Consider the following 27,994-nt stretch of genomic DNA (forward strand, 5'->3'; position numbering starts at 1 on the left):
GTAACTGTCTTTGTGAAAGCACTTGACTATTGTTGTTGTTGTGGTCTTCAGTCCTGAGACTGGTTTGATGCAGCTCTCCATGCTACTCTATCCTGTGCCAGCTGCTTCATATCCCAGTACCTACTGCAACCTACATCCTTCTGAAACTGGTTAGTGTATTCATCTCTTCGTCTCCCTCTAAGACTTTTACCCTCCACGCTGCCCTCCAGTGCTAACATGGTGATCCCTTGATGCCTCAGAACATGTCCTACCAACCGATCCCTTCTTCTAGTCAAGTTGGGCCACAAACCCTTCTACTCTCCAATTTTATTCAATACCTCCTCATTAGTTGTGTGATCTACCCATCTAATCTTCAGCATTCTTCTGTAGCACCACATATGGAAAGTTTCTATTCTCTTCTTGTCCAAACTACTTATCGTCCATGTGTCACTTCCATACGTGGCTACACTCCATACAAATGCTTTCAGCAACGACGTCCTTACACTTAAATCTATACTCGATGTTAACAAATTTCTCTTCTTCAGAAACGCTTTCCTTGCCATAGCAAGTCTACATTTTATATCCTCTCTACTTCGACCATCATCAGTTATTTTGCTCCCAAAATAGCAAAACTCCTTTACTACTTTAAGTGTCACACTTCCTAATCTAATTCCCTCAGCATGACCCGAGTTAACTCGACTACGTTCATTATCCTCGTTTTGCTTTTGTTGATGTTCATCTTATATCTTCCTTTCAAGACACTGTCCATTCCGTTCAACAGCTCTTCCAAGTCCTTTGTTTCTGACAGAGTTACAATGTCATCGGCGAACCTCAAAGTTTTTGTTTCTTCTTCATGGATTTTAATACCACCCCGAATATTTCGTTTGTTTCCTTTACTGCTTGCTCAATATACAGATTGAATAACATTGGGGAGAGGCTACAACCCTGTGTCACTCCCTTCCCAACCACTGCTTCCCTTTCATGTCCCTCGACTCTTATAACTGCCATCTGGTTTCTGTACAAATTGTAAATAGCCTTTAGCTCCCTGTATTTTACCCCTACCACTTACTGAATTTGAAAGAGGGTATTCCAGTCAACATTGTGAAAAGCTTTCTCTAAGTCTACAAATGCTAGAAAGGTGGGTTTGCCGTTTCTTAATCTAGCTTCTAAGATAAGCCGTAGGGTCAGTATTGCCTCACATGTTCCAATATGTCTACGGAATCCAAACTGATCTTGCCCGAGGTCGGTTTCGACCAGTTTTTCCATTCACCTGTAAAGAATTCTCGTTAGTATTTTGCAGCCGTGACTCATTAAAACTGATACTTGGCTACTAGTGTAGAGACATCTCAGATAGGAAAGTCAGTTCTGCAAATGATAGTCGGAAATAAACACAGAAGCTAACTGTATCTTCTGAGTTTCTTATTCACGTCATTATCCTCTGTTTCCATACATCCACCTCAAGAAATTTTACTCAGACAGTCAAGTATTCCGCCGCCCGCTGTGGCCGAGCGGCTCTAGGCGCTTCAGTCCGGAACCGCGCTGCTGCTACGGTCACAGGTTCGAATCCTGCCTCAGGCATGGATGTGTGTGATGTCCTTAGGTTAGTTAGGTTTAGGTAGTTCTAAGTCTAGGGGACTGATGACCTCAGATGTTAAGTCCCATAGTACTTGGAGCCATTAGTCAAGTATTCCTCTTACTTCGGTGGACCGAGTGAACATAATTTAGAACGAACCCCCGTCCCTCATTGCCTCGCAAAATCCATGTTCCGTATGCGACGTAAATAAATGTTTGGTGCCACGTGTGCGCTGAATCGGTATAATAATTGAAAACTCCTGGCAGATTAAAACTGTGTGCCGGACCGAGACTCGAACTCGGGACCTTTGCCTTTCGTGGGCAAGTACTCTACCGACAGAGCTACCAAAGCACGACTCACGGCCCATCCTCACAGCTTTACTTCTGCCAGTACCTCGTCTCCTACCTTCCAAACTTTACAGAAGCTCTCCTGCGAACCTTGCAGAATTAGTACTCCTGAAAGAAAGGATATTGCGGAGACATGGCTTAGCCACAGCCTGGGGAATGTTTCCAGAATGAGATTTTCACTCTGCAGCGGAGTGTGCACTGAAATAAAACTTCCTGGCAGATTAAAACTGTGTGCCGGTCCGAGACACTCATGTCAGTGCACACTCCGCTGCAGAGTGAAAATCTCATTCTGCATTATAATTGATATATTCTGCTACAGCGACTGTAGCACCTGGAAGAAGTTGTGGCGACTCGCAAATTTCTGAATAACGGAGACTGGGGCAGCAGAAGCCAGTAAACGCTGCAGATATAGGTACTGACAGGCACTGTTCTGAAGAGGCACCCGAGATGTCTTACGGCCGGGAAGAGCGGCGTGTTGACAACGCAGCCACGTGTCCCAAGGTACGAGATCGGGGGCTCGAATTTTGCAACAGCAGTAGCAAGTAAGGGAGTCGACGCAGTACAAGAGCTGCAGCGTCGGACGCATTGCAGCGTGCAGCAAAACGCTTCTCTGTCCAGCTCAGTTCGACTCGTCCCTTGCGACACAGCAAGAAGGCAAAGTAAAAACTTAAACATGTTAGAATATTTTATCTGATCGAAAGAGCTCCTACTAGTGAAGTAAGTTCGACATAGAAGTGATAAAATAAGTGCTGAGCAATATCGTGCACAGGGTGTTCCACTTATCCGATGATCTTACGGGATGGTTTGTGTTTGTCTAGTAAATTATCGTAAGGAATCTCTTAAGATGTCTTTGACAGTAAACGCAAATTTCTTGCATCTGTATACGAAGAGCTGCTGTTACTTGGGCTAAGGCCCTATAAAGCAACAGTATTCCAGGATCTTAAATCTGGTGATTCCATACGCAGGGTTGGGTTTTGCGAATAGGTACTGAAACAAATGCATGGCGTTGAAATAGATCTTTACCTCAGTCTGCTCTCAGACAAGGCCTATTCCGCTTCATAAAGGAACCCCTTCACGATCAGAAAATAGAAGTGTGGTGCGCAGTTAGTGGTGTCAGAAAAATAAACCCAATATTTTTTTAAGACATAGCTAACAGTGAAACAAAAAGACAGTAATAACCTTCGTGTACTTCACAAAGGCATATGACTCCATCGACAGACAGACTCTTGTTAGGATCCTGAAGAACAGAGGACTTGATGGAACTACACAAGAACTCATAAAAGAAATTCTGATAGACACAAAAGCAAGTGTGAGATTCAGAGGAGCACTGTCACAAGAATTTGAGATCAAGACTGGTGTTAAACAGGGAGATGGATTGTCACCATTGTTGTTCATTATAGCACCGGACGAAGTGATCAGGCGGTGGAGAGCAATAAACGAGGAAATTGGAATACCAAAGACCCATGTGGGGGACAAAAAGGACAACAGGGCTCAAGTGGACTGCCTAGCCTTTGCAGGTGACATAGCAATAGTAAGTGAGACGGTAGAAGACGCAAAGACGCAACTCGACAACTTAAACAATGTAGATAGAAAGCTGGAACTGAGGATCGCCTATAACAAGACAAAGGCATTAAGCACCACTGCAGACTGGGAAACACCAGAAGGCACTGTGCAAATGGTGGACAAATTTAAATACCTGGGAGAATTTATAAAAGGAAGGAACAGGAGCAAGGAGGGAATAACAGAGAGGATAAAGACGATGAGGTCAGCCTGCTCCATGATGAGAGAGATAAAAAATAAAAAGAATATATCCACAGAGGCAAAGAGAAGTCACTACAAGGCAACAGTGAGGAATGCAGTATTATATGCTGCTGAGACGATGGCACTTGGAAGAAATGGGGCAGAACAACTAGAGAAAGAAGAGAGAAAAATACTGAGAAAAATACTAGGTCCCAAAAGGGGGGGAGAGAGGTGGATGCGAAGACCTAGGGAAGAAACATGAGAACAATATCCGGGGAAATCAGACTCAAATGGGCAACATTTGCTGGGCATGTAGTTAGGATGAGTATGGACAGAATGACGAAGAGAGTGTGGGAAACAACAGGGAGGACAAGGGGAAAGACAAATAGACACCGACAAATATGCCGGAGATTACTGACAGAGAAGAATACAGGAAAAGATTAGAATGTCACCAGTGGAGCCGCCAGGAGAAACGGAAGCTGAAGATCTCGGAAGAAGAGGGGAAGAGAAGAAGAGAAAAAATGAAGAGGTTCCGGGAGAGGAAGAGGAAAATGCAGTCCACGAAGGGGCTACCCGTGGTCCTACAGAGGCCGTAACGCAAGAAGAAGAAGAAAATATTTTGCAACCTTTTTTTTATGAAGTGAAGGAGAGCAAAGCTAGCGTTTTATCAACAGGATTCGGGAAGGACTCTTACTTCCGATGTTTGTTTACATGCAATTCAAGATATGTTTCGTGACAGAGTCATTAGCAACAGTATATGGCCTGCCCGCAGTCCCGATTTAACTCCGTGCGACTTTTATTTGTGGGAAGAACGAAAGGATAACTTTGTACACGACAAACCTGCACGCGTTAAAAGGACTCAAGGAAAATATCTGCCGGTCAATTAATTCAATTTCGTAAATTGAATTACATCATGTGATGGATAATTCCTTGAGCAGATATCAGAAATGCGTAAAGAACAACGGTATCCAGTTCCAGCATCTCCTTGCATGACATGGGTGAATACAAAATTTATTTGCAATTATTTTAAATTTAGTACTGCCGCAGTAGACGGGTGATTCGATAGGCAACGGAACGCCCGCTCTCCGCCATCTACTGCGCCGTGCGTGCAGTCGTCAAATAAATGGAACGCCCTGTATAATAGCAAAATCTTTTGAGGTATTAAGAGGGAGATCTGAGGAAATTTATCGAAGATTTTTATTCTACATGTGGCCAAGTGAATCTGTAGGAACACGAATTTTTTTTAATTGTAAAGCTAAAAATATCTGACACGCGAGGTCCAGATTGCAAATGCGGGAAAGGACAGATACTCGTGGTAAAATTAACCAATTTTTGCAAGGTGCTCCCAACTGGGAGCAATATTTTTGTAGTCTTTATTTACTACGAGCCATGAATGGTTTTTAAAAAACGAGTTTCGTTTTAGAGCGCTGGTTTGGAGTCTATGTTCTTTCTAAGTGCTTAGGATTGAACCCCATTGTTGTCTGATGATTGTAGAGTGTTTACAAAGTTGGCAGTCATTTTACACTACCGCACTACCAGCCATTAAAATTGCTACACCAAGAAGGAATGCAGATGATAAACGGGTATTCATTGCACAAAGATATTATACTAGAACTGACATGTGATTACATTTTCACGCAATGTGGGTTGATAGATCCTAAGAAATCAGTACGCAAAACAACCACCTCTCGCCGTAATAACGGCCTTGCTACGCCTGCGCATTGAGTCTAACAGAGCTTAGATGGCGTGTACAGGTACAGCTGCCCATGCAGCTTCAACACGATACCACAGTTCATCAAGAGCAGTAACTGGCGTATTGTGACGAGCCAGTTGCACGGCCCCCATTGACCAGACGTTTTCAGTTGGTGAGACATCTGGAGAATGTGCTGACAGGGCAGCAGTCGAACATATTCAGTATCCAGAAAGGCCCGTACGGGACCTGCAAAATGCGGTCTTGCATTATCCTGCTGAAAAGTAGGGTTTCGCAGGGATCGAATGAAGGGTAGAGCCACGGGTCGTAACACAAATGAAATGTAGCGCCCACTGTTCAAAGTGCCGTCAATGCGAACAAGAGGTGACCGTGACGTGTAACCAATGGAACCTCATACCATCACGCCGGGTGATACGCCAGTATGGCGATGACGAATACACGCTTCCAATATGCGTTCACCGCGATGTCACCAAACACGGATGCGACCATCATGATGCTGTAAACAGAACCTGGATTCATCCGAAAAAATGACGTTTTGCCATTCGTGCACCCAGGTTCGTCGTTCAGTACACCATCGCAGGCGCTCCTGTCTGTGGTGCAGCGTCAAGGGTAACTGCAGCCATGGTCTCCGAGCTGATAGTCCATGCTGCTGCAAACGTCGTCGAACTGTTCGTGCAGATGGTTGTTGTCTTGCAAACGTCCCCATCTGTTGACTCAGGGATCGAGACGTGGCTGCACGATCCGTTACAGCCATGCCGATAAGATGCCTGTCATCTCGACTGCTAGTGATACGAGGCCGTTGGGATCCAGCACTGCGTTCCGTATTACCCTCCTGAACCTACCGATTCCATATTCTGCTAACAGTCATTGGATCTCGACTAACGCGAGCAGCAATGTCGCGATACGATGAATCGCAATCGCGGTGGTTTCAAACTGACCTTTATCAAAGTCGGAAACGTGATGGTACACATTTCACCTCCTTACACGAGGAATCACAACAGTGTCTCACTAGGCAACGCAGGTCCACTGCTGTTTGTGTATGAGAAATCGGTTTGAAAGTTTCCTCATGTCAGCACGTTGTCGGTGTCGCCACCGGCGCCAACCTTGTGTGAATGCTCTGAAAAGCTAATCATTTGCATATCACAGCATCTTCTCCCTGTCGGTTAAATTTCGCGTCTGTAGCACGTCATCTTCGCGGTGTAGCAATTTTAATGGCCAGTAGTATAGGTCGCAATATGTGTATCAAAATGTAAGTATTGTACAGTAATGTAGTTTTTTTCCTAATCTCTTTTCGTTTTTCTTAATATCTTAGAACTGTAAGGAAGTGTTGCATACTAAATTAATTATAATAACTTTATTTGTTTATTAGTAAGCTTCGTAAATATTTGCGTGTTCCGAAATGGGAACACCAGGCACATATGTTCTGTGTTAGTCGTACATTCGGAAACTTGATCATATATATGTTTCATTCAGATCTCTCACTGCTGCTGAAATCTTAGTCATTTTGGAGGAAGATGAAGACTTTACAGAGGCAGATATATACATTGATACTGCGGACCATGGATGGGAGACAGAAGAAGACAGTGGAGGTGAAGAAACATGCGGTACTGTTGATAATTTGTCTGGTTGACAACTTTCAGCTGTAGCTGATGCTAAAGTCATCGCATGGGACACAGAAAAGTATATGGATAGAAGTGCTTCATCTGAATTAGAACCTGATTCTAGTAATAATGGAAGTAGTTTTCAGCGGAGCTCAGGGGATGGCTTCTTATGATTGGAAAAAAGCTGACATTACTCCCAATTTCGATCAGTTTACTCCACTGCAAGGAAAAGATATCCCCTCCAGTCCTTCTGAGTCCTTTGAACTCGTTTTTTGACGATGGTGTATTGAATAACCCTCGAGAAATGACTACCCTACATGCATCCCAGAAAGGTGACCACAGTTTTGCAATTTCGTGTGACTAACTGAGATGTTCTTTAGCAATTTTGATTCTGTCAGGATGCCTAACCATACCTACATGGAGAATGCTGTGGGAAGTCAACATAGACATACAATGCATTTGTCAGTTCAGCAACGAGGCGCAACAGATTTGAAACAATAAAACCACTCGTTCACTGTGCTGATAACTCAAAAATATCTTCAGATGACAGATCTGGCAAAATATCAGCCCTAATAAAACTTTTCAATGATCGCTTTTTGTCTCACGCTCAATCAGCAGAACGTCTTTCGGTTGACGAGAGTATGGTACCATATTACAGCATGCATGAAGCAAAGCAGTTCCTCAAGGGTAAGCCCATAAGGTTTGGCTTCAAGATTTGGTGCCTCTGTGAGCCTCTTCGGTATCTTGTACAATTTTTTCCCTACAGCGGAAAAGGTACTGAACGGCTGAAAAACGATAGCTTAGGTGAGCATGTGGTTCTGAAACTTGTCGAAGAGTTACCACCAGCTTCATACAAAATCTACTGTGACTGATTTTTTCCTCAATTAATTTGGCCAAAACACTGAGAGAAAATGGAATAGGATTCACGGGTACAATAATCAGCAATAGAATACGTAAGTGCCCTATAGATGATCCAAAAGAAATAGCGAAGTCCCCCCGCGGTAGCTTAGAGTACAGAAGAGAAAAACATTCTGGACCAGTGCTAGGTGTTTGGAATGACAACCGACCAGTTCACGTCTTATCAACTTGCGACCACGTTCACCCCATTAGAGAGGCCTGTAGATGGTCCTAGGTTGAAAAAAAAAATGTAGTTCAACAGTCTAACATAGTCCAAGCATATAACCGTTTCATGGGTGGCGTAGACAGGATGGATGAAAATATTTCGTATTATCGGACGTCTGTACGATCAAAGAAATGGTGGTGGCCAATATTTATTTTCTGTATTGATGTGTCAATGCAAAACGCGTGGCAACTTTACAGGACAAATAAAAATAATCAGAATCTTGACAGCCTCTCATTAAGAAGGAACATCGTACAAACATATTTGCAGAAATATGGCAGACCACCAACGTCAGGAGGAAGATTGAAAACATCAAAAGAATTACTAAAGAGGACTATCGACACAGTACGCTTTTACAACGTTGACCACTGGATTTCAAATGAACCCAAGCAAGGAAGATATGCTCTTTGCAAAAGAAATGGCAGAGAGGCATGTGAAAAATGTAAAATAACTCACCATGAGCATTGTTTGAAGGATTACTATTGTAAGAATTAACTGTTGGTTGAATGTATGCAATCAATATTTGTACTAAAACTTTTGTTTTGCTAAAGAAATAAATCATATTCAAAAAATTATGTTTCTTTTTGTTTAAACTTCCGGGACCCCTCTCATTCCTGGTGTTCCCATTTCGGAACAATGTTATTTGCCAAAATCAATGGTGAAAAATCATAAATTACAGTAAAGATATCTCAAACAATTTACTTTAAGTTCATTTTAAGTGTTTACCCAAAATAAAACAGAGAAAAAACTCGAGCATAAATAGGTTAAGAAGGTCCTGATAATTACACATGTAATATTTTCGAAGTCACGCAAGTGCAACGACAACAGTTTAAAATATGGGCAAACAGAATTGATGAAATACAAAGAGATTTCAGAGAAGTCGTCGTTACGAAGTTTTGGAAGGGAAGTTTAAAAGGGGCAGCTGAGTCAGTTAGTGTCTCCCTAAGTAGAGATTGTTTCATAGAAACGCTAACAACGAACGCCTTGAGTGCGAGATCGGAAAGGCCAATGATGTTTACGCATTCAACGCCCCACGTATTGTCTACCAGGCAACAACAAAATTGGTTGCTAATGGCAACAGACGGCGGGATTGGAGGTATCCTATAGTGAGAACAGCATGAGGCTGCGGCGCATATTTGAACTGCTTGATCGACGTGTAACTCACAACAGTGCTACAGAGGTAGTGGAGTTGATACAAAGCAGAGTAATGGCAACAATAAACAAAGCAAACATTGCATTATATCTACAACAACAGTTGCCTAATTTGACATTTCGTCTGAAACGGACCCAAGGAATTTCAGATAGTGAGAAAGAAGTGAAAGATGAAATATTAGCGTTTCTGCGAGATGAGTCAGTTTTAAAAAAACTTGTAAACGGATTCCGAATTAGTCCTCAGCAACATGACCGTGTTGTGCACAAGAAAAACTACAGATATTCAAGGGAGGGAAAAGCGGAGTCATTGACTGTGCGGCTGGTCCCGGCGGAGGTTCGAGTCCTCCCTCGGGCATGGGTGTGTGTGTTTGTCCATAGGATAATTTAGTTAATAGTGTGTAAGCTTAGGGACTGATGACCTTAGAAGTTAAGTCCCATAAGATTTCACACACATTTGAACATTTTTGAAAAGCGGATTTGTCATTAAAATTGGTGTTTGCGCGTTTCAGAGATGCTCGATACAATTCACAGGACGTGCGTCATAGTGACATACTGCGTTATGCACATCAAAGTGCGCGGCATAGATTTTAGTGATTTCAAGGGAAGCAGTGCATGGTTGCATATCTGCAATCAGTGCTAAGCAATTGGAAAATGTAAGATAACGAAATTTCAAGCAAAGAATCCACTTGACGATGCACACAAACTGCGGAATCGACCCGAAAATTTGTAGATCACATAAACTCATCCCATCGTTCAGTACGTAACTGACGAAGCGCAACAAACAGTGGAATCGGGCCGAAAATTTGTACAAGAGATAAACAAACTTATCCCATCGTTCAGTGAGGAACTTGTTTTCAACTCCGACCAAACGGGATTTGAAGAGGAAATGCGTATGAAGGGAACTCTGGAAGTTAGAGGTCCCAAGAGAGCTGTATCAAGATCAACTAACATCAGTGCCCTAACGCATTCGGATACAGTTATGTCGACTGTTAATCTGGATTGTAAATTGACGTGGAAGTTATTTATTGCGCTGCTAGAAGTCGGAGGGGCTCTACCACCTACGATTCTCTCTCATGTGCGTGATCTTGCAAGGGCAGTAGGGAATATTTGCGGCAGGGCAAACAAGAGTGGGAAAACGGGCATAAGACAATTACAACCATAGTATGAGCACTGCTTTCGGCCAATAACTGGTCAAAAAAAACTTGCTTTTGCTTGATTCCTGGTCCTTGTGTAAATATATACTCATTTAGAGCATACTATCCCTACTGATAAGTGTGCGAGATCCCAGTTCAGACCACCTGAAACCACTGGACAAATTCAACCTCTGGATGTTTGTTCTTTCTGTGCCTATAAAACATATTATTGCACTATGTGCAGTTACGCCTTAAGATATAGCCGGTTTTATGATAAGTTCCACGAGATTGTTTCGCATTCGGTCGCATGCCATCACGTTCCATCAGTTCTCATCATCCCATTACACCAATATTATTCTATATGCATTCTTTAAGAGCACATAGCTGAATGTTCTGCACGGTTTATAACTCCCAAGGAGTTCGCCTTCGATCTTGATGCTGCGAGCTTTTGTGATACTGTGGCGCGCCATTTATCATTCGCTGTACATGGAGCAAGTTAATGATTGGTTCTGAACATTTCTTGAATGTCGACGACGTTCATTTTGTGAAGTGTAATACACGCATCCTATAGAAGGTTGATATCTGCACCTCCTGGACATTCAGTTTCTGTCTCCCTCCTGATGCACAAGGTGAGTCATTAGCAGTTAATATTTTTCCTGTCTTAATTGTTAACACATGGAAATGAGCCTTACTAACTTACGACCTCGCACTTAAGTGTACCTTGTAAGTAATGGTAAAGTACAAACGATTGTATGAAGTCGAAGTGATGCGACTGAACTAGCGCAAGCAGTAGAACTTACACTACAAGAAGAATGTGCATTTTTCTCGACGAAAAATAGAGGACCAGTCCCGTTAACAAAAGTTGAGCTTGTCGCCGAGACTGTAAAACCATCCAGAAGTGTAAAAGATCTCAAGTGTTTTACGACTGGAATGCGAGGGCATATTGCCAGTAAAAGTCGAAGGGAGAGCCCGAGAACTGATAGCAAAGAGTTAACAAAATTTTGTTAATAGTGTAATAAGAAACATCTCACAGACGCGTAATGTGAAACGTGATTAATGGAAGTGGCTGATATTGATCCCAGCGCATTTAAAGGAAACTGCAGGGAGACCGATGGATTACATGCTTGAAAATACCCATAATGTGACCTGCAGGACAACTGTGGAGCATGTACGAGAGCAAAAAAATGTGTTGTAAGTGCATGCGAACAGGGTCTACAACAGGGATTGCTACGAAGGAGCGTAGCGTGCACAGAGAAAGGGTACTAGTCCCAGCGTCAAGTAGAAACGGGAAAAATCAGCGAAACTAACAGAGGATAACGTCGCGAAGTCGGGCATTGTCGCATTAAATAAGCGTGATTGTCTGTGTCACATAGAACCACGTGTTAGTGTTGTGTTATGTAGAATTAAGAAAGAAATCGAAGCTACTTATAGTCGCAGGGGCACAGTTATGTCTACTAAAGGAAATGAGTTCAAATGGTTCAAATGGCTCTGAGCACTATGGGACTTAACATCTGAGGTCATCAGTCCCCAAGACTTAGAACTACTTAAACCTAACCAATCTGAGGACATCACACACATCCATGGCCGACGCAGGATTCGAACCTGCGACTGTAGCAGCAGCGCGGTTCCGGACTGAAGCGCCTAGAACTGCTCTTCCACAGCGGCCGGCTTTCAACCCCAAAGTGGGTGGAATAAAGGATGAAAATTTTTCATTGTGAAAGCATTTTTAAAGCTAAATCTACGAATATTTGAATCTGGCTTCTCAGTAGCAAATAAAAAATAGTTTTGGAAGCTGCACCCTTATAGAGGTGAATTAAGGATGAGAATATTGTGGAAATATTTCATTATGCTAGTATTTTTTAAGCTAAATCTATGAAAATTTGTATTTGGCTTCTCTATTAGAAAGAAATAATTTACATTTCACTATTCCTTGGAAATTCGATCCCTGACGAGTTGAAATAGGGCTATTCATTGTGAAATAATTTTTTCAGGTTAATCTTTGAAAATTGGGATTTGGCTTCCCAGTTACAAATTTAAAAAATACCTGTTTCACCGTTTTTGGACATTCAACACCTAAGGGGTTGAAACGTGGGGCAGACTGATTCATTGACTCATCCTAGCCCAGCCTAAAACCGCTAAGGATAGAAACAGAAACATGAAATTTGGAGAGCATGTTGATCTTATACTCTAGGCTTCGTTTCAGATGGGATTTTTCGAAATTCCACCTCTAAGAGATGAAACAAGATGAAATGTTTTATGAAAATATTTCATTTTCAAAGCATTTTTGAAGCTAAATGTATGGAAATACCGTTGCTTAGCTAGAAATAAAGATATTGTTTTACTGTTTGTGTAAATGCAGCACATAAATAGGGGGGGAGTTAGCGGATGAATGTTTTTATGAAAATATTTCATTATGCAAACGGTTTTGAAGCTAAATCTATGAAAATTTGCATCTGCCTTCTCTGTTATAAATTTAAAAAAACACGTTATATCACTGGTTTTTGGAAATTAAGCCCCTAAGGGGGTTGGAGGGGGGGGGGGGGGTGAATAGGGCCAGACTGATTCACTGATTCATCATAGCTCAGCCCAAACTGCTGAGGATAGGAACTTGAATTCTGTGAGACGGTATGGCTCTTATTAAGCAGGAATCGTTTAAAGAGGGATGATTCGACATTCCACTCCTAGGGCAGTGAAAGTGGGGGCGAAAGACTTTTTGAAAACACGTTGCTAATAAGGCAGTTTTGGAAGCTAGAGTTACGAAAATTGGTATTTCGTTTCTCATTTAAAAACAAAGAGATACACATTTCTGCTTTTTTGGATATTCAACCACTATGGGGATAAAATAATGGATGAATGTTTTTGAAAATAAATCATTATTAAATAATTACTAAAGCATTTTTAAAAACACATCTGTGAAAATTTGTATTTGACTTGTCGGCTGGCAATAGAAAAAAGCGTATCAATGTTTTTGGAAATTCAAACCCCATAAGAGATTAAATGGGGGATGGAAAGTTTTATCAAATTATCTCATCATGAAAACATTTTCAAAGTTAAATCTATTAAAACTTGTATTTGGCTTCACTCTCAGAAATAAAAAAATACGTTTTTTTTTTTTAAAATTCGTCCGGAGTGGGTGAAATAGGGATTAAAATATTTTAGGAAATATTTCTTCATATTAAAAAATGTTTAAAGGTACATCTATGAAAATTGGTGTTTCTTGCTCGGTTAGATATAAAGAAATATGAGTTAGGGGATGAAAGTTTCTTTTCAAATATTACCACAATAACGCAAAAGGCATGATTTTAAAAAAACCTTGTACTCCAGCTACCACAATCGTTTTTTGGTCGTAAGCACATGTGAACCATACTTTTATGGCCTTACTTAGGGTGATAAGTTTAGAAGGTATTGCAATTCGTGAACAGCACAAAATTTCGATTGAAGATAAACAAAAGAAAACAAAAAAGATTCTGCAGATCATAAGGATATGTGAGCAAATCAGTGGGCGCTAACCTATAGTACTAGCACAGAAAAAGAATTGTTGGTCGTAGTGTATGCATTGAAATATTTCCCACCGTATGTATGTAGACAAGGGTTTACTGCGATGGTAGACAGAAGCCATTAACATGGATCTTTAGTATGAAGGATCCAAGTATGAGACTCCTGTGGTGAAGGCTGAACATTGAAGGGTATGATTATGCGGTAATCTACAAAGCAGGTATGTTGAATAGTAATAGTAGAAGCAGGCCCTGAGAACTTAAACATACAGACGAGAAACAGATGGTTTACGGAAATATTCATGTAGGAACAGAGGAAACCTCTGTAGTAAAAGTAAGTGGGGAGAGTAATCATGTGAGTATGCAACTAGCCAAAATAACCACAGAATTAGAAATGGAAGCTTGTAGCTAAAAGGAAACTAATCTTCAAGAGAAGGAGGATATTTTATGAAGAATACCTGGTAATGCTTTAGAAGGACACTAAGGCATGCATACGACTTTCGGAAGACTAAAGTCGTACAAACAATGGAGCAGAATGAAGCCTGACATTGAGTTCTTCAAGCAAAAGTGTGCATTATGTCAAAGAAATAAGTAAATTCAAGGAAAAACACTAACACCTTTGAAACTTATTGACGCATCTCAGACACTGCTTGAAAAGTGGACACAGTGTGTGCCCTTCAGATGTATCAAGTAGAGGTAAGAGATCTATGTTAACTTTTCAGGATGATTTGAGTAAATTTACATTAGCAGTGGCGATAGAGAGAGACAAGACGTAAAAATAGTAGCTAAAACGTCAGGGCAATACACAGTATTAAGGTAAAGGACTCCGTCAATTCTTTTAGTGGACCAAGGCTCGAATCCCTTGAGCGATTTTTTCAAAGTGTTAAGAACTAAGCTAGTACAGGCTACAGCTCACCATCCAGAATATAAAGGTGCGCTGGTGAGAAATCATTGTACACTGGTTGAACATTTAAAACATTTTGAAACAGGTGATCAGGGTTCTGAGAACAAGTGAGTGCCATAAGCAATTTTTGTGTTTAAGATAACAGCACACAGCAGCACAGAGTGCACTCCATTCGAACTTCTGTATGGAAGAAAAGCAAACATACACGAATATTGCTACAAAAACTGACACAGGTGACAGTAAACAAGAAAATTGGCAGCATTGGTTTCACAAGAGGTTTGAAATCATCTGTTGCAGCTAATCGATTTCAGTGACTGTGTGACCTTTAATGCAAATATTAAAGTCTTGAAGACTCATGTAATAAAAGCACATATCACAACTTCAAGCTGGCGTCAGTGCAGGAGGAACATAACACCCAACAAACAACTTTTTTGTTCATATTCTTTCATCTGCCGCCAATTTTCACAATTTTGCTTTTTTCGTCGGTGTCTTTATGAATTTGTGACCAGTTTGTATAACTTCCTCGTGGTGCGTTCCTGTTTTTTGCCTCAGAGGTTAATACTCGGAAGTAAACGCAGAAGTTAATTGTATCTTCTGAGTTGTTTATTCTCCTCGTTATCTTCCAATGCTTTATATCCGAGCGAGGTGGCACAGTGGTTAGCACACTGGACTCGCATTCGGGAGGACGATGGTTCAATCCCGCGTCCGGTCATCCTGATTTAGGTTTCCCGTGATTTCTCTAAATCGCTCCAGGAAAATTCCGGGGGTGGTTCCTTTGAAAGGGCATGGCCGACTTCCTTCCCGTCCTTCCCTAACCTGATGAGACCGATGACCTCTCTGTTTGGTCTCTTCCCCCCAAACAGTCCAACCCTGCAAAAACCAGGTCGGGGTGTGACAGGGTTCAAAATGGGTCAAGTGGCTCTGAGCACTATGGGACTTAACTGCTGAGGTCATCAGTCCCCTAGAACTCAGAACTACTTAAACCTAACTAACCTAAGGACATCACACACATCCATGCCCGAGGCAAGATTCGAACCTGCGACCGTAGAGGTCGCGCGGTTCCAGACTGTAGCACATAGAACCGCTCGGCCATCCCGGCCGGCGACGGAGTTCACTTGCTGGTTCTCGCTACTGCTACAACATGACTGATAATTCACAGACTGAATGTGATGATCGAGTTTGTGTCACAGATGTCAGGTCGGGCTAAAATAGAGGTAAACAGGGTCTCGGGAATACTGACTAATTTTCCCCTCGACTGGCCACATAATATTTCTGAGGGTTCATCCTGCCCCATCCGTGACTGGTTTCTGTGACGAGCGACAAAATCTTTAACATTTCGACTTAATCCTCCCGTCAGTCGATATACATCGTGTGACTCCCAGATGTTTAGCTATCTTCCATGTATAGGGAGAAACAGGATTGAGTATTGGACGGAAGCTTCAGCCGTTAAACTGAGATGCAGTGTCAACACTCCCATTGACATAAAACGCTGGTGGATCTAATTTTACTAGTACAAGAATCCATCTGCGTGGGAGCTTCAAGGGTAACAGGTTTCTCTGCGCGGCCGCTTGGCTCTTGATCTCCACCTTAATTATGGCGACCCACGGCTCTGCTTAAAGTGATGACCTCCTCCGACGCCGTTTCATGTTTATCTGTCGCATTACTAATACATGGTAATACGCAGTTTCTACAGTTGCAAAGTAAACACACTATGACAATTGCTATAAAATTGTATAAATATCGCTGCAAAGACAGGACTTTCGATTGATCTTTCGTCCCGAAGTATTGTGAACATGGGGATTACAACATCGTTGTGACTTTCTCTCTTACTGACGTCTAAACGTATTATGCCCGAACTTATGGAAACCTGTCTCAAATTCGAAGTTTAGCGTAAACATAAAATAACTTACAAAATCATTCTTTGACTACGTTAGAGACGATACAAAAAATAGTTATATTTATGTCAGTGTTAAGACTATATACGTTAACGAAGTTACAGGAATGTTAGTGAGCTGTGAATAGTATTTCTGTACAATACGAACAGTTTTCTTACTTACTTGGAACATCATTTTGAGCTTTCCTGTTGTAAAGGCAGGCGACATTTTAGTTCGCATTCTCTTCCATCTCTCTCCGTTCAAGTTGAATAAGTGATGATTCAGTGGCTGTTTCTCATCAAAGTTAATATTCCTGTGGGAGAATGCATCAAACTCCTTGACGAACACCAGCCGAAACAGGTCTCGGTCGATCAGCAACAGGCCTGGTTCGGTGAACATATATACTCCCACGTACCTATGGTCTGAAATGTATGAGCCATTAACAGTGGGCGGAAATATGTTCCGTAGAAAGTTATGGTTGCACGGAAACGAGAACCAATATAAAGAGCACACTGCTGAGAGATGTACTGTTCCACAATACCTCTGAAACGAAAGTAGAGGTCTCGGAACATGAATTCCAGACGAGTCAGCCCAAGAAACACTCGTCCTGCATTGCCGAATGGGATCACGGTTGGTGCCTGAGGCACTCCCTTCTTGCTCCAGTACGAGTAGCAATAAGAATACCGTGCGTAGACCGCTGCCACCACCACCAGAGCGACGGCCAGGAATTCACTCAGCCACGATTCCAGGAACAGGCCCATGGCGAGACCGAGCTTATCCACAACTGGGTTTATCTGGTAGTGGCTGAGAATCTCCAACCAGTCTGTTAAAACAGAAACAAAACAAAGAACCTGAAAGTAATAGACTACATAATTAGATGTTGTCATTTTCTGTGGCGTAGGTCCCCTAACCCAAGGGCTGTCAGACTCGTTTCGAATCGCGGCGGAAGAAGAAATTTCCTCTGTCACAATATAACAGGACAAAAGAGGGGAAGTGGCTGATTGAAATTCCTAATCATTACATAATGCGTCTTAGTGCAGGTAAGACTACTTTCTACAGTGAAGTAGGGGACTCCTGATGATAGAGACAGTCCTTCCCTCAGTGTTGCTTTTGTTGTTTATCGACGTGAGCGGTTATCTGCCAGTACCACAACTTAACATTTTTTATTTACTTGTTATTTTCACATCTCAATTATGGTGTAGGATATCTATGGGAGAAGGAATTGGTTGTTGAGATGTAGCAATTATTAAGTGGTAGGGTATCAGTTGAACAGGTAGAAGATGGGTTCGGGCCTTATTTGGGATGGAGCAGGTGGGGTACATTACAGTAGACAGGGTGTGACTATCTCATCTAATGGGAATGGGTTCAGAGGTCTTTGTGGAGTGTCTGGAGATTAATTGAAGGTTCTAAGTGATAATACAGGTGGGGCGACAAGTACGGTCGTGAGGTGTAGTGCCTTACACCGTGCTTATTGAGATCGGAGATCTACGAACAGGCGTGCAGTACGAGTCACGCCAGGAGAGTTCGTGTCAGATTGCTCGAATATATATAGTTTCTATACCATCTGGTAGAGGTCACTATCTAACGGACAATGTTTGAGTTGCAGTCGAAACACTATGGCTTTTATTTGCTGTTCTGTTTGTTTAATTTTATAATTGTTAATTAATTAATACTATAATTGTGCTTAATTATGAGAGTGAATGAAAGTGTAAATGTTAAATAATGTTTATATAAAGTTTTTTACTATACATTGTAGTAACTAACCGGTCCCGTGAGGAATGTTCGAGAATGACGTGTGTGTTTGTCATTCGTACCGGGGAATTTGTTACACACAGTTTCGTCAGCTTACGGTACTGGACGAATGAGATTATGATTTCGCTAAACTAGTTTTGTTAAGAGGGAGATGAATTTTCGTTTGATGGTTTTCAAAATTTATTTATGGTAATTTACTGTTCTGATTCAGTGACAGATTTTGATTGGTTCTGTATCTATGCGCGAAGTTGAGAAGGTTTGGTACTGCTTCCCCATTGGCTGTGATGCTTCTCTGCCAATCAGAAATTAGCATATTTGCGCGTATTTTTGGGAATTAGAGGCTTCTTTTGCGTCGAGACGTGAGTGGAGTCGGGGCCAGGATCTCATAGTGATCGGACCGAATGAAAGTTATTAATATTGTGATATTTCGGTAACTAAATGTTTGAAAAGCGCCTCAGAATGTGGAAGAGACTTCGATTTACTTCACGGCGTGAAATACAGAACTTCTGGTGTCATCTGAAATAAGTTGAGCGTGGTGTGTTGCTTACTCGCGAACGTGAACTTTTATCGTTACGTGAGACTGATTGTAACAATATTTCAGTGAGCTATTGTGAAAGAGACAATCGGTTTGTAAACTTTCGGTGAGAGATAATTCATAATTACCATAAACTGGCTACCGTCATGAATGATGAGTGCTTGTGGACTTCTCAGATTTTGTATAGCTTAGACTATGGCTTAGCAGTGAATCGTCCATGCAAGCTTACCGTAACACAGCGAAATTTTACGCACGTAAATACTTTCATTTAACTATCTCTTCCACTGACAAAACAATTTTTGGTGCCATTTTTGGTTAAAAGGTATACAGCTGTTCCTTTTTTTATGTAGATTTTTCCGGTTGAAAACTGCATTTCAATACCTTCGAGGAGGGTTGCGTGTGAGAAGAGATTCGCCACACGGTGAGTGGAACTTCGCAACGAAACGCGCCGCCGCAAGGTGATACATTGGCCTGTTCTGTGCAAATAGGTAATTTTTCGTCCAAATACAATCCAGATGTTGTATAGAGCGTTGCTGTAGCAATAGGCAGACAAACGGCGTTCATCTAATTCCAGCAACGTGCTCTACTATGTGGCCAAAAAATGTAGTATTACGACGTGTCCAGAAAGTAACGAAACATACACTACTGGCTATTTAAATTGCTACACCAAGAAGAAATGCAGATGATAAACGGGTATTAATTCGACAAATATATTATACTATAACATGTGATTACATTTCACGCAATTTGGGTGCATAGATCCTGAGAAATCAGTATCCAGAACAACCACCTCTGGCCGTAATAACGGCCTTGATACGCCTGGGCATTGAGTCAAACAGAGCTTGGATGGCGTGTGCTGGTACAGCCGCCCATGAAGCTTCAACACAACACCACAGTTCATCAGGAGTAGAGACTGGAGTATTGTGACGAGCCAGTTGCTCGGCCACCATTGGCCAGACGTTTTCAGATGGTGAGAGATCTGGAGAATGTGCTGGCCAGGACATCAGTCGAACATTTTCTGTATCCAGAAAGGCCAGTATAGGACCTGCAACATGCGGCAGTGCATTATCCTGCTGAAATGTAGGGTTTCGCAGGGATCGAATGAAGGGTAGAGACACGGGTCGTAACACATCTGAAATGTAACGTCCGCTGTTGAAAGTGCCGTCAATGCGAACAAGAGGTGACCGAGACGTGTAACCAATGGCACCCCATACCATCAAGCCGGGTGATACGCCAGTATGGCGATGATGAATACACGCTTCCAATATGCGTTAACCGCGATGTCGCCAAACACGGATGCGGCCGTCATGATGCACTAATCAGAACCTGAATTCATCCGAAAAAATGACGTTTTGCCATTCGTGCACCCAGGTTCGTCGTTCAGTACACCATCGCAGGCGCTCCTGTCTGTGATGCAGCGTCAAGGGTAACTGCAGCCATGGTCTCCGAGCTGATAGTCCATGCTGCTGCAAACGTTGTCGAACTGTTCGTGCAGATGGTTGTTGTCTTGCAAAAGTCCCCATGTGTTGAGTCAGGGATGGACACGTGGCTACGCTTGGTCATTGAGTCAAACAGAGCTTGGATGGCGTGTACAGGTACAGCTGCCCATGCAGCTTCAACACGATATCACAGTTCATCAAGAGTAGTGACTGGCGTATTGTGACCCAGTTGCTCGGCCACCATTGACCAGACGTTTTCAATTGGTGAGAGATCTGGAAAATGTGCTGGCCTGGGCAGCAGTTGAACATTTTCAGTATCCAGAAAGGCCCGTACAGGACCTGTAACAAGCGATCATGCATTATCCTGATGAAAAGTAGGGTTTCGCAGGGATCGAATGAAGGGTAGAGCCACGGGTCGTAACACATCTGAAATGTAACGTCCACTGTTCAAAGTGCCGTCAATGCGAACAAGAGGTGACCGAGACGTGTAACCAATGGCACCCCATACCATAACGCCGGGTGATACGTCAGTATGGCGATGACGAATACACGATTCAAATGTGCGTTCTCCGCGATGTCGATAAACACGGATGCGACCATCATGATGCTGTAAACAGAACCTGGATTCATCCGAAAAAATGACGTTGAGTACACCATTGCAGGCACTCCTGTCTGTGATGCAGCGTCAAGGGTAACCGCAGCCATGGTCTCTGAACTGATAGTCCATGCTGCTGCAAACGTCGTCGAACTGTTCGTGCAGATAGTTGTTGTCTTGCAAACGTCGCCATGTGTTGACTGAGGGATCGAGACGTGGCTGCACGATCCGTTACAGCCACGCGGATAAGATGCCTGTCATCTCGACTGCTAGTGATACGAGGCCGTTGGGATCGAGCACGGCGTTCCGTATAACCCTCCTGAACCCACCGATTCCATATTCTGCTAACAGTCACTGGATCTCGACCAACGCGAGCAGCGATAGGCTACATCCGACCTTTATCAAAGTCGGAAACGTGATGGTGCGCATTTCTGCTCCTTACACGAGGCATCACAACAACGTTTCAGCAGGCAACGCCGGTCAACTGCTGTTTGTGTATGAGAAATCTGTTGGAAACTTTCCTCGTGACAGCACGTTGTAGGTGTGGCCACCGGCGCCAACCTTGTGTGAATTCTCTGAAAAGCTAATCATTTGCATATCACAGCATCTTCTCCCCGTCGGTTAAATTTCGCGTCTGTAGCACGTCATCTTCGTGGTGTAACAATTTTAATGGCCAGTAGTGTAGTTACAACTGTGATTACTGCGAGGAACAAATGCATAGGAAAGTTTAGTAAGCAGAAAGGAGTGGACGCTGAACCATGCAAGCTTTTGTCGACTTCTTGTTTGAATGACCCTAAAGTTTGTTACAGACTACAAATTTGGCTATGTGATGAAGGACTGCAGAGGATGTGAACTTGTCCGGTCGATAGATGGTCGTCTGCCGTGGACGCGACGGGTGAAACGCATGTCTGCCTCCATTATCCAGCAACCATAAATGGCTATGGCTGCAATGGGCAAGTAAAACCCATTGGTGGAGTGCTCAGTGTCAAAACCTAGTCTTCTAGGAGTCCTGTACAGCGGTAACCAATTGCACACTGCATTGGTAGCTGCTATCGGAATCGAACGCCAGATGTTGAGGCACCGTGGCATTTAAGAAGTAATCTAGTCCCCTACATATTGAGGCTTATCTGAACAGCAATTGCTACACGATAAGGTATAAGATACTGGTTCCACTCAGACAATTCCACAATCCGATGCCTGGCTGCGTGTAAAGACACTGTTCTGCCAAAGAGCGACATGCAGCACAGCTTCCCTTGCCTGCACGTTTTCCTGACATCACAATTGGAACATGCTTTGTCTCTGAAGTTATTCACCATTATTAGCAAGCAACTATTATTCGTGAATGAGATTTTTCACTCTGCAGCGGAGTGTGCGCTGATATGATACTTCCTGGCAGATTAAAACTGTGTGCCCGACCGAGACTCAAACTCGGGACCTTTGCCTTTCGCGGGCAAGTGCTCTACCATCTGAGCTACAGAAGCACGACTCACACCCGGTCCTCACAGCTTTACTTCTGCCAGTATCTCGTCCCCTACCTTCCTACCTTTCATATCAGCGCACACTCCGCTGCAGAGTGAAAATCTCGTTCTGGAAACATCCGCCAGGCTGTGGCTAAGCCATGTCTCCACAGTATCCTTTCTTTCAGGAGTGCTAGTTCTGCAAGGTTCGCAGGAGATCTTCTGTAAGGTTTGGAAGGTAGGAGACGAGATACTGGCAGAAGTAAAGCTGTGAGGACCGGGCGTGAGTCGTGCTTCGGTAGGTCAGATGGTAGAGCACTTGCCCGCGAAAGGCAAAGGTCCCGAGTTCGAGTCTCGGTCGGGCACACAGTTTTAATCTGCCAGGAAGTTTCAACTATTATTCGTAATTGTGTGGACTCGTTTCCAAGCTGGATGAAGTGTAATTCGTCTGGAACATATGTAAACCTTCTTCTAATCCATACAAAGACGTTCACAGGCTCTAAACACATAAACTATAGGCTTCACACCACACTGAATACTTCGAGACAGGTATCATGTGCATTTCTGTAATTGTTGTCACGTGTGTACTTTCAAACATGTATTATGCATCTGCCAAGGAGGACAGTATCAACAAACACTAATCTCCACTAAGATAATGGCGACCTTCCTCTCTGATGGCTAGTACTGTACCTGTGGGGAATCGATACAGATTTCACTACCTTAAACATTACCAGTTACTTTAGCTACGTTAAATTTTTTCCTTACTTTTGTTACTGCTAATCTCTTTTCATTATGTTTAACGTTTGTCTCTAAATAGGCAGAAGATTTTTTCAGGATAAAATTCAGTCGTCAGTAGCTAATATATATTTTATTATGCTTTATCAGTTTCAACAAATTAATTTTTCATCTTCAGAAGCTTAGAAAATTGGGGATATTATAAATCTTAAGACCTTGGGTTCAGATTTATGTGAAGTATAAGAAGCATATTACGGAAAATTACTTAGTATTGGTTTAGCAGACGTCAGTATCTTCTTCACAGAAGCTTAATGTCATGACATGTCCAGAAATGTACATATTGTGTGTGATTATTGTAAACCCAGATAGAGAATTTACAGTAACTGAATCGCATCTACGTATCTAGTGTGCTAGTAGTAAGGAAAATATATGAAAGCACATTAAAAAAGTATAACAAAGCTATATAAAAAAACTTCCTGGCAGATTAAAACTGTGTGCCGGGCCTAGACTCGAACTCGGGACCTTTGCCTTTCGCGGGCAAGTGCTCCACTAACTGAGCTACCCAAGCTCGGCCAGGCACACAGTTTTAATCGTCCAGGAAGATTCACATGAGCGCACACTCCGCTGCAGAGTGAAAATCTCATTCTGAAAGCTATATAAAGTTATATACAATGCATTTGAAAAGCATTACACCTAGTTCTAATCTATAGAAAGATGGGCTAATCTGCACAATTTCTAAGAGATTAAATGCAATCAAAATAGTGTCTGTTTTTTAATGCAAGTTGATCATTCAACGAGTCTTATGAATTTGGAAGGGAATGTTTATATATTTCAAATTATTTTGAAAATTTCATTTTGTAGCCTTTTTCAACTGTATTCAAATTTTCCATGTTAATCGAGGATATAGGAGGAAGGAAGTGTCTCTCCGTTTTGAGATTCCTGCAAAAATTGACTTATATGAATTCTCGCCGTCTTTGTTGGCCAAGTGCTCAGGAAAGCTGGTCTTAAATGCTTTCTCTGTCTGCCGTATATAAAAACTCGGACATTTATTACATTGTATTATATATACTCCAGGTTTGAGGAACTTGTCAGTTTCTCATTACGTTTGAAGAGCATCTCGGTAGCATTATTGGTGGTAAATGATATAGTGAAGTTATATTTTTAAAATATGTTTAAAATAATCACGTACAATATGTACATTTCTGCATATATCATGGGATTTTGTTTCTGTGAAGAAGATATTGATATCTGTTAACCAACACCAAGTAAAGTTTTGTAAGATACTTCCTACACTTCACATAAATGTATAGCCAAGGTCTAAAATTTATAATATCCCTGATTTTGTAAGCTTCTGATGGTGATAAATTAATTTGTCGAAACTGGCAAAGCATAATAAAAATATGTTTGGAACTGGTGACTGAATTTTGTTCTGAAAAATATTTACTACAGTTGCTGATAATTAAAGTTATAAATAAAATAACAGATAATAACTGGCTTTTCTGAATCTCATTCTTCATTTCCAACTAGCTTTCCTCCTTCGCTACATCACTTTCCTTTCATTTACTCCTTTTCTTCTTTTTGAGTAGTTTTGGATCATTACAGATACCTATTTATAAAAACAAAATTTTTTATTAATGTGCTGTGGAGTGTAAACACAGTAATAATATCTGGGAAACATGATCTGCCGTTGCTTCTAGAATGCAAATCATACGTAAAATCAGCAACTAATGAAAATATATATTAACATTAAATTGTTATACATTCCTACTGAAATTATTTCCGTTGTCTCATGGTGCACATAAAAAAATTACGCTGAGCTATTTCCCAGTTGTAGGTACCTTAGTAAAATACTGATATTAACTCAACACACGGTAATTTGCGTAAATGTAACTCCATATGATTGGTGACTTTCAATTGGAAGTGCTCGCGATTTAAAATTAAAATATAAAATTGTAACAGGTTGCGTCGCCAATAAATTACAGTTTTCGTACTTGAACTAACGTGTCACTAGGAAGCCATTATGACTCTTCCAAACTTCTCACTAAGATATTTGATGAGATCAGGGCATCTGTGTTTCCACTTGTAACTGCATTACTTTTCTAAGCCGTACTATGCAATAAATTGTTTGGGTTTTTGTAGCCATTTCTTAATTTATTGCTTATTGCTTATTGGTTTCTGACTCGATTTCTTCGGCCGACATTTGTTTAATGATTTTCCTGGCGTTTTGCACTATGATGTAGGGTGAAACTTCGACAACACCATCTATTCGTGCTGATGAAACACAAGGAAAATCGATAAAACAACATCGGCCGAACATCCTGCGACAGTCAATATGTTAGTAGTGTGTATGTTTCATCGAAAGCGCTTTTTGTTGTTATTATTCAAAACAAAATCATTACTGTTTAATCTGTAAACGTTATTTGTCCTAGAAACCGACCCATTCTTTAAAAAGAAAACGTATTCCTTACAAGAACGTCAACATTAACACAGGAAATAATGTTCAAGCTACTGAGCCGTTCGAAAGAGCCAGTTGTTTATTGCGATTTCATCACCTGGCAGTATTCAGTTCACCTTACCCGTAGCCATACTAGTAATAAATCTATAGAGATTCATCATTTACATCATCCACTTGGCCTGCTGGTTGTGTAACAAATGGCCAATACGCTAATCATACCATAAACGCCGTACGTTGAATTGGCTAGGAATGCTATCGTCTTTGGCATCATTGTATAAGTTGAGAGAAAACCAGCTCTTTTAGCCAATGGCGAAGGTCATAAATGTAACTGGAGCACTTAAATATTTCAGCAGAAATGAAAGTTGTTGAGATCAACACAGAGTAGATGTTATTGTTAGAGACCTCTGTAAGCCATAGTCTAGAAAAATGTTTTACAGTATTTGTGGTATACAGTTTGTACGTCGTATGAATATCAACAATTTTCACGAATTTTTAGTAAGTGCTCCACAGATTATTCACCGCAATGATTCTTAATTCCCTTCAGACCATGTTTGAAATTTTACGTTTCAATTGGTAAATATATTTAAAACATTAACTCGACAATACGTATTAAAAAAACAAATAATATGAAGCATGGAAAATTATCCATTTTTGATTCATATGCTGCTGAATAAAACGTTGAAACTGAGAATCAGTTGTCAGATTCGGGAAGAAAACTGCATCCGTTTCTTCTGATTGCACTCGGCTTGCAATTTAGTAACAGATAAAGTTGTAGATTCTTGTACGTTCAAAACTCCTCCCATTTTCATTAGGCGATATCATCCTGTGCAACACCACAGTGTCAAAGCCGTATTAATTACACCTGGAACATCGTAAAACGCACAAATTTCTTTTTGTACTGTCCCCTTTAAGGGAAAGAGTACATCAGTAATGTATAGCAGTGATATGTTGAGGATGTCTGTTGATGCACAATCAACTCTATCTAACTACTATACCGTCGAAGGAAAACGGTATATATTGACCTACATTTCCATTACGGCTGACGTTTACATTGTACTGTGTTATGTGCACCCAAAGATACTTTCTCGACGATTATGTTACGTAAATTGCACTGAAAAGTAATGGCTTTGACTAAGTATATTCCTAAACGTATTTTATCGATTTATTGCAGAAATAGCTACGTTCACAGAGGTTAGTGCAATGCAAGTTCATGATCATGTCTTATCTAGCATACCAGCAGTACACAACCTTTTCCGGACTCCGAAACGTATCGTTACAAAAAAATAGGAATTGCCTTACTAATACAAATTCTCGCTGTACAGATTTGAGAGGGACAGCGCATAATATTCCTGATAGAATCTCGTTTCAGAACAATACCCTATGACAGAATGTTGACATGTGAACGTCTTCGCGGCACAAGATTTTCCATTTGCACTTAGAACGTGTTATTGTTGACATGTTTATGCTATGTACTGTTCAATTTACTGCCACCTCTTGACTACAAAATCAGCAATATGGCGACCTTACGGTATGTCAGCAACCATTGTGAATGTATGAGGAAATTCTCTTACCTCTGCAGCCGATGGCGAACAGGCCCACCACTCTGATCCCTGTTGCTGTCGTCCCCTGTTTTATGAGCAAGAGCATCTGATAAGGAGCACCAGCAAACATTTCGTGAAATATGTAACCGCGCTTACTGAACGGTGCCGATAAGATACTTGAGATACTCGACATAAACATTGGCAATCAAGATTAAACGACGTGATAACTGAAACATTAACTTCCGGCCATTCAGCTTACTCTCGACAGCTCCTCACGATATCTACCTGAGTTTTTTGACGTAGTAATTTAACTGTACGACTGAACGACTTGTATGAATATCAAGAGCTCAGATGGAAACCCAGTTCTAAGAAAAGAAGGGAAAGCAGAAAGGTGGAAGGAGTATATAGAGGGTCTATACAAGGGCGATGTACTTGAGGACAATATTATGGAAATGGAAGAGAATATAGATGAAGATGAAATGGGAGATATGATACTGCGTGAAGAGTTTGACAGAGCACTGAAAGACCTGTGTCGAAACAAGGCCCCCGGAGTAGACAATATTCCATTGGAACTACTGACGGCCGTTGGAGAGCCAGTCCTGACAAAACTCTACCATCTGGTGAGCAAGATGTATGAAACAGGCGAAATACCCTCAGACTTCAAGAAGAATATAATAATTCCAATCCCAAAGAAAGCAGGTGTTGACAGATGTGAAAATTACCGAACTATCATCTTAATAAGTCACAGCTGCAAAATACTAACACGAATTCTTTACAGACGAATGGAAAAACTAGTAGAAGCCAACCTCGGGGAAGATCAGTTTGGATTCCGTAGAAACACTGGAACACGTGAGGCA

The 27,994-nt window shown here is 41.6% G+C and overlaps 1 protein-coding gene across 1 annotated transcript in view; it reads right to left on the reverse strand.

Annotated features, from left to right (window-relative positions):
* LOC124798830 (cytochrome P450 6k1-like) overlaps positions 1 to 27,267 on the reverse strand; it is a 106,356-nt gene extending 79,089 nt beyond the window's left edge. The window contains exons 1-3 of the mRNA XM_047262360.1: positions 27,168 to 27,267; positions 17,170 to 17,451; positions 16,812 to 17,050 (exon numbers count right to left, since the gene is read on the reverse strand). Coding sequence (XP_047118316.1) covers positions 16,812 to 17,050; positions 17,170 to 17,451; positions 27,168 to 27,267 — 621 coding nt within the window. The remainder of the gene's footprint in view (positions 1 to 16,811; positions 17,051 to 17,169; positions 17,452 to 27,167) is intronic.
* Between the last annotated feature and the right edge of the window lie 727 nt (positions 27,268 to 27,994).

The sequence above is a fragment of the Schistocerca piceifrons genome, chromosome 5 (assembly GCF_021461385.2).
Source record: "Schistocerca piceifrons isolate TAMUIC-IGC-003096 chromosome 5, iqSchPice1.1, whole genome shotgun sequence".
Classification (NCBI taxonomy): Eukaryota; Metazoa; Arthropoda; class Insecta; order Orthoptera; family Acrididae; genus Schistocerca; species Schistocerca piceifrons.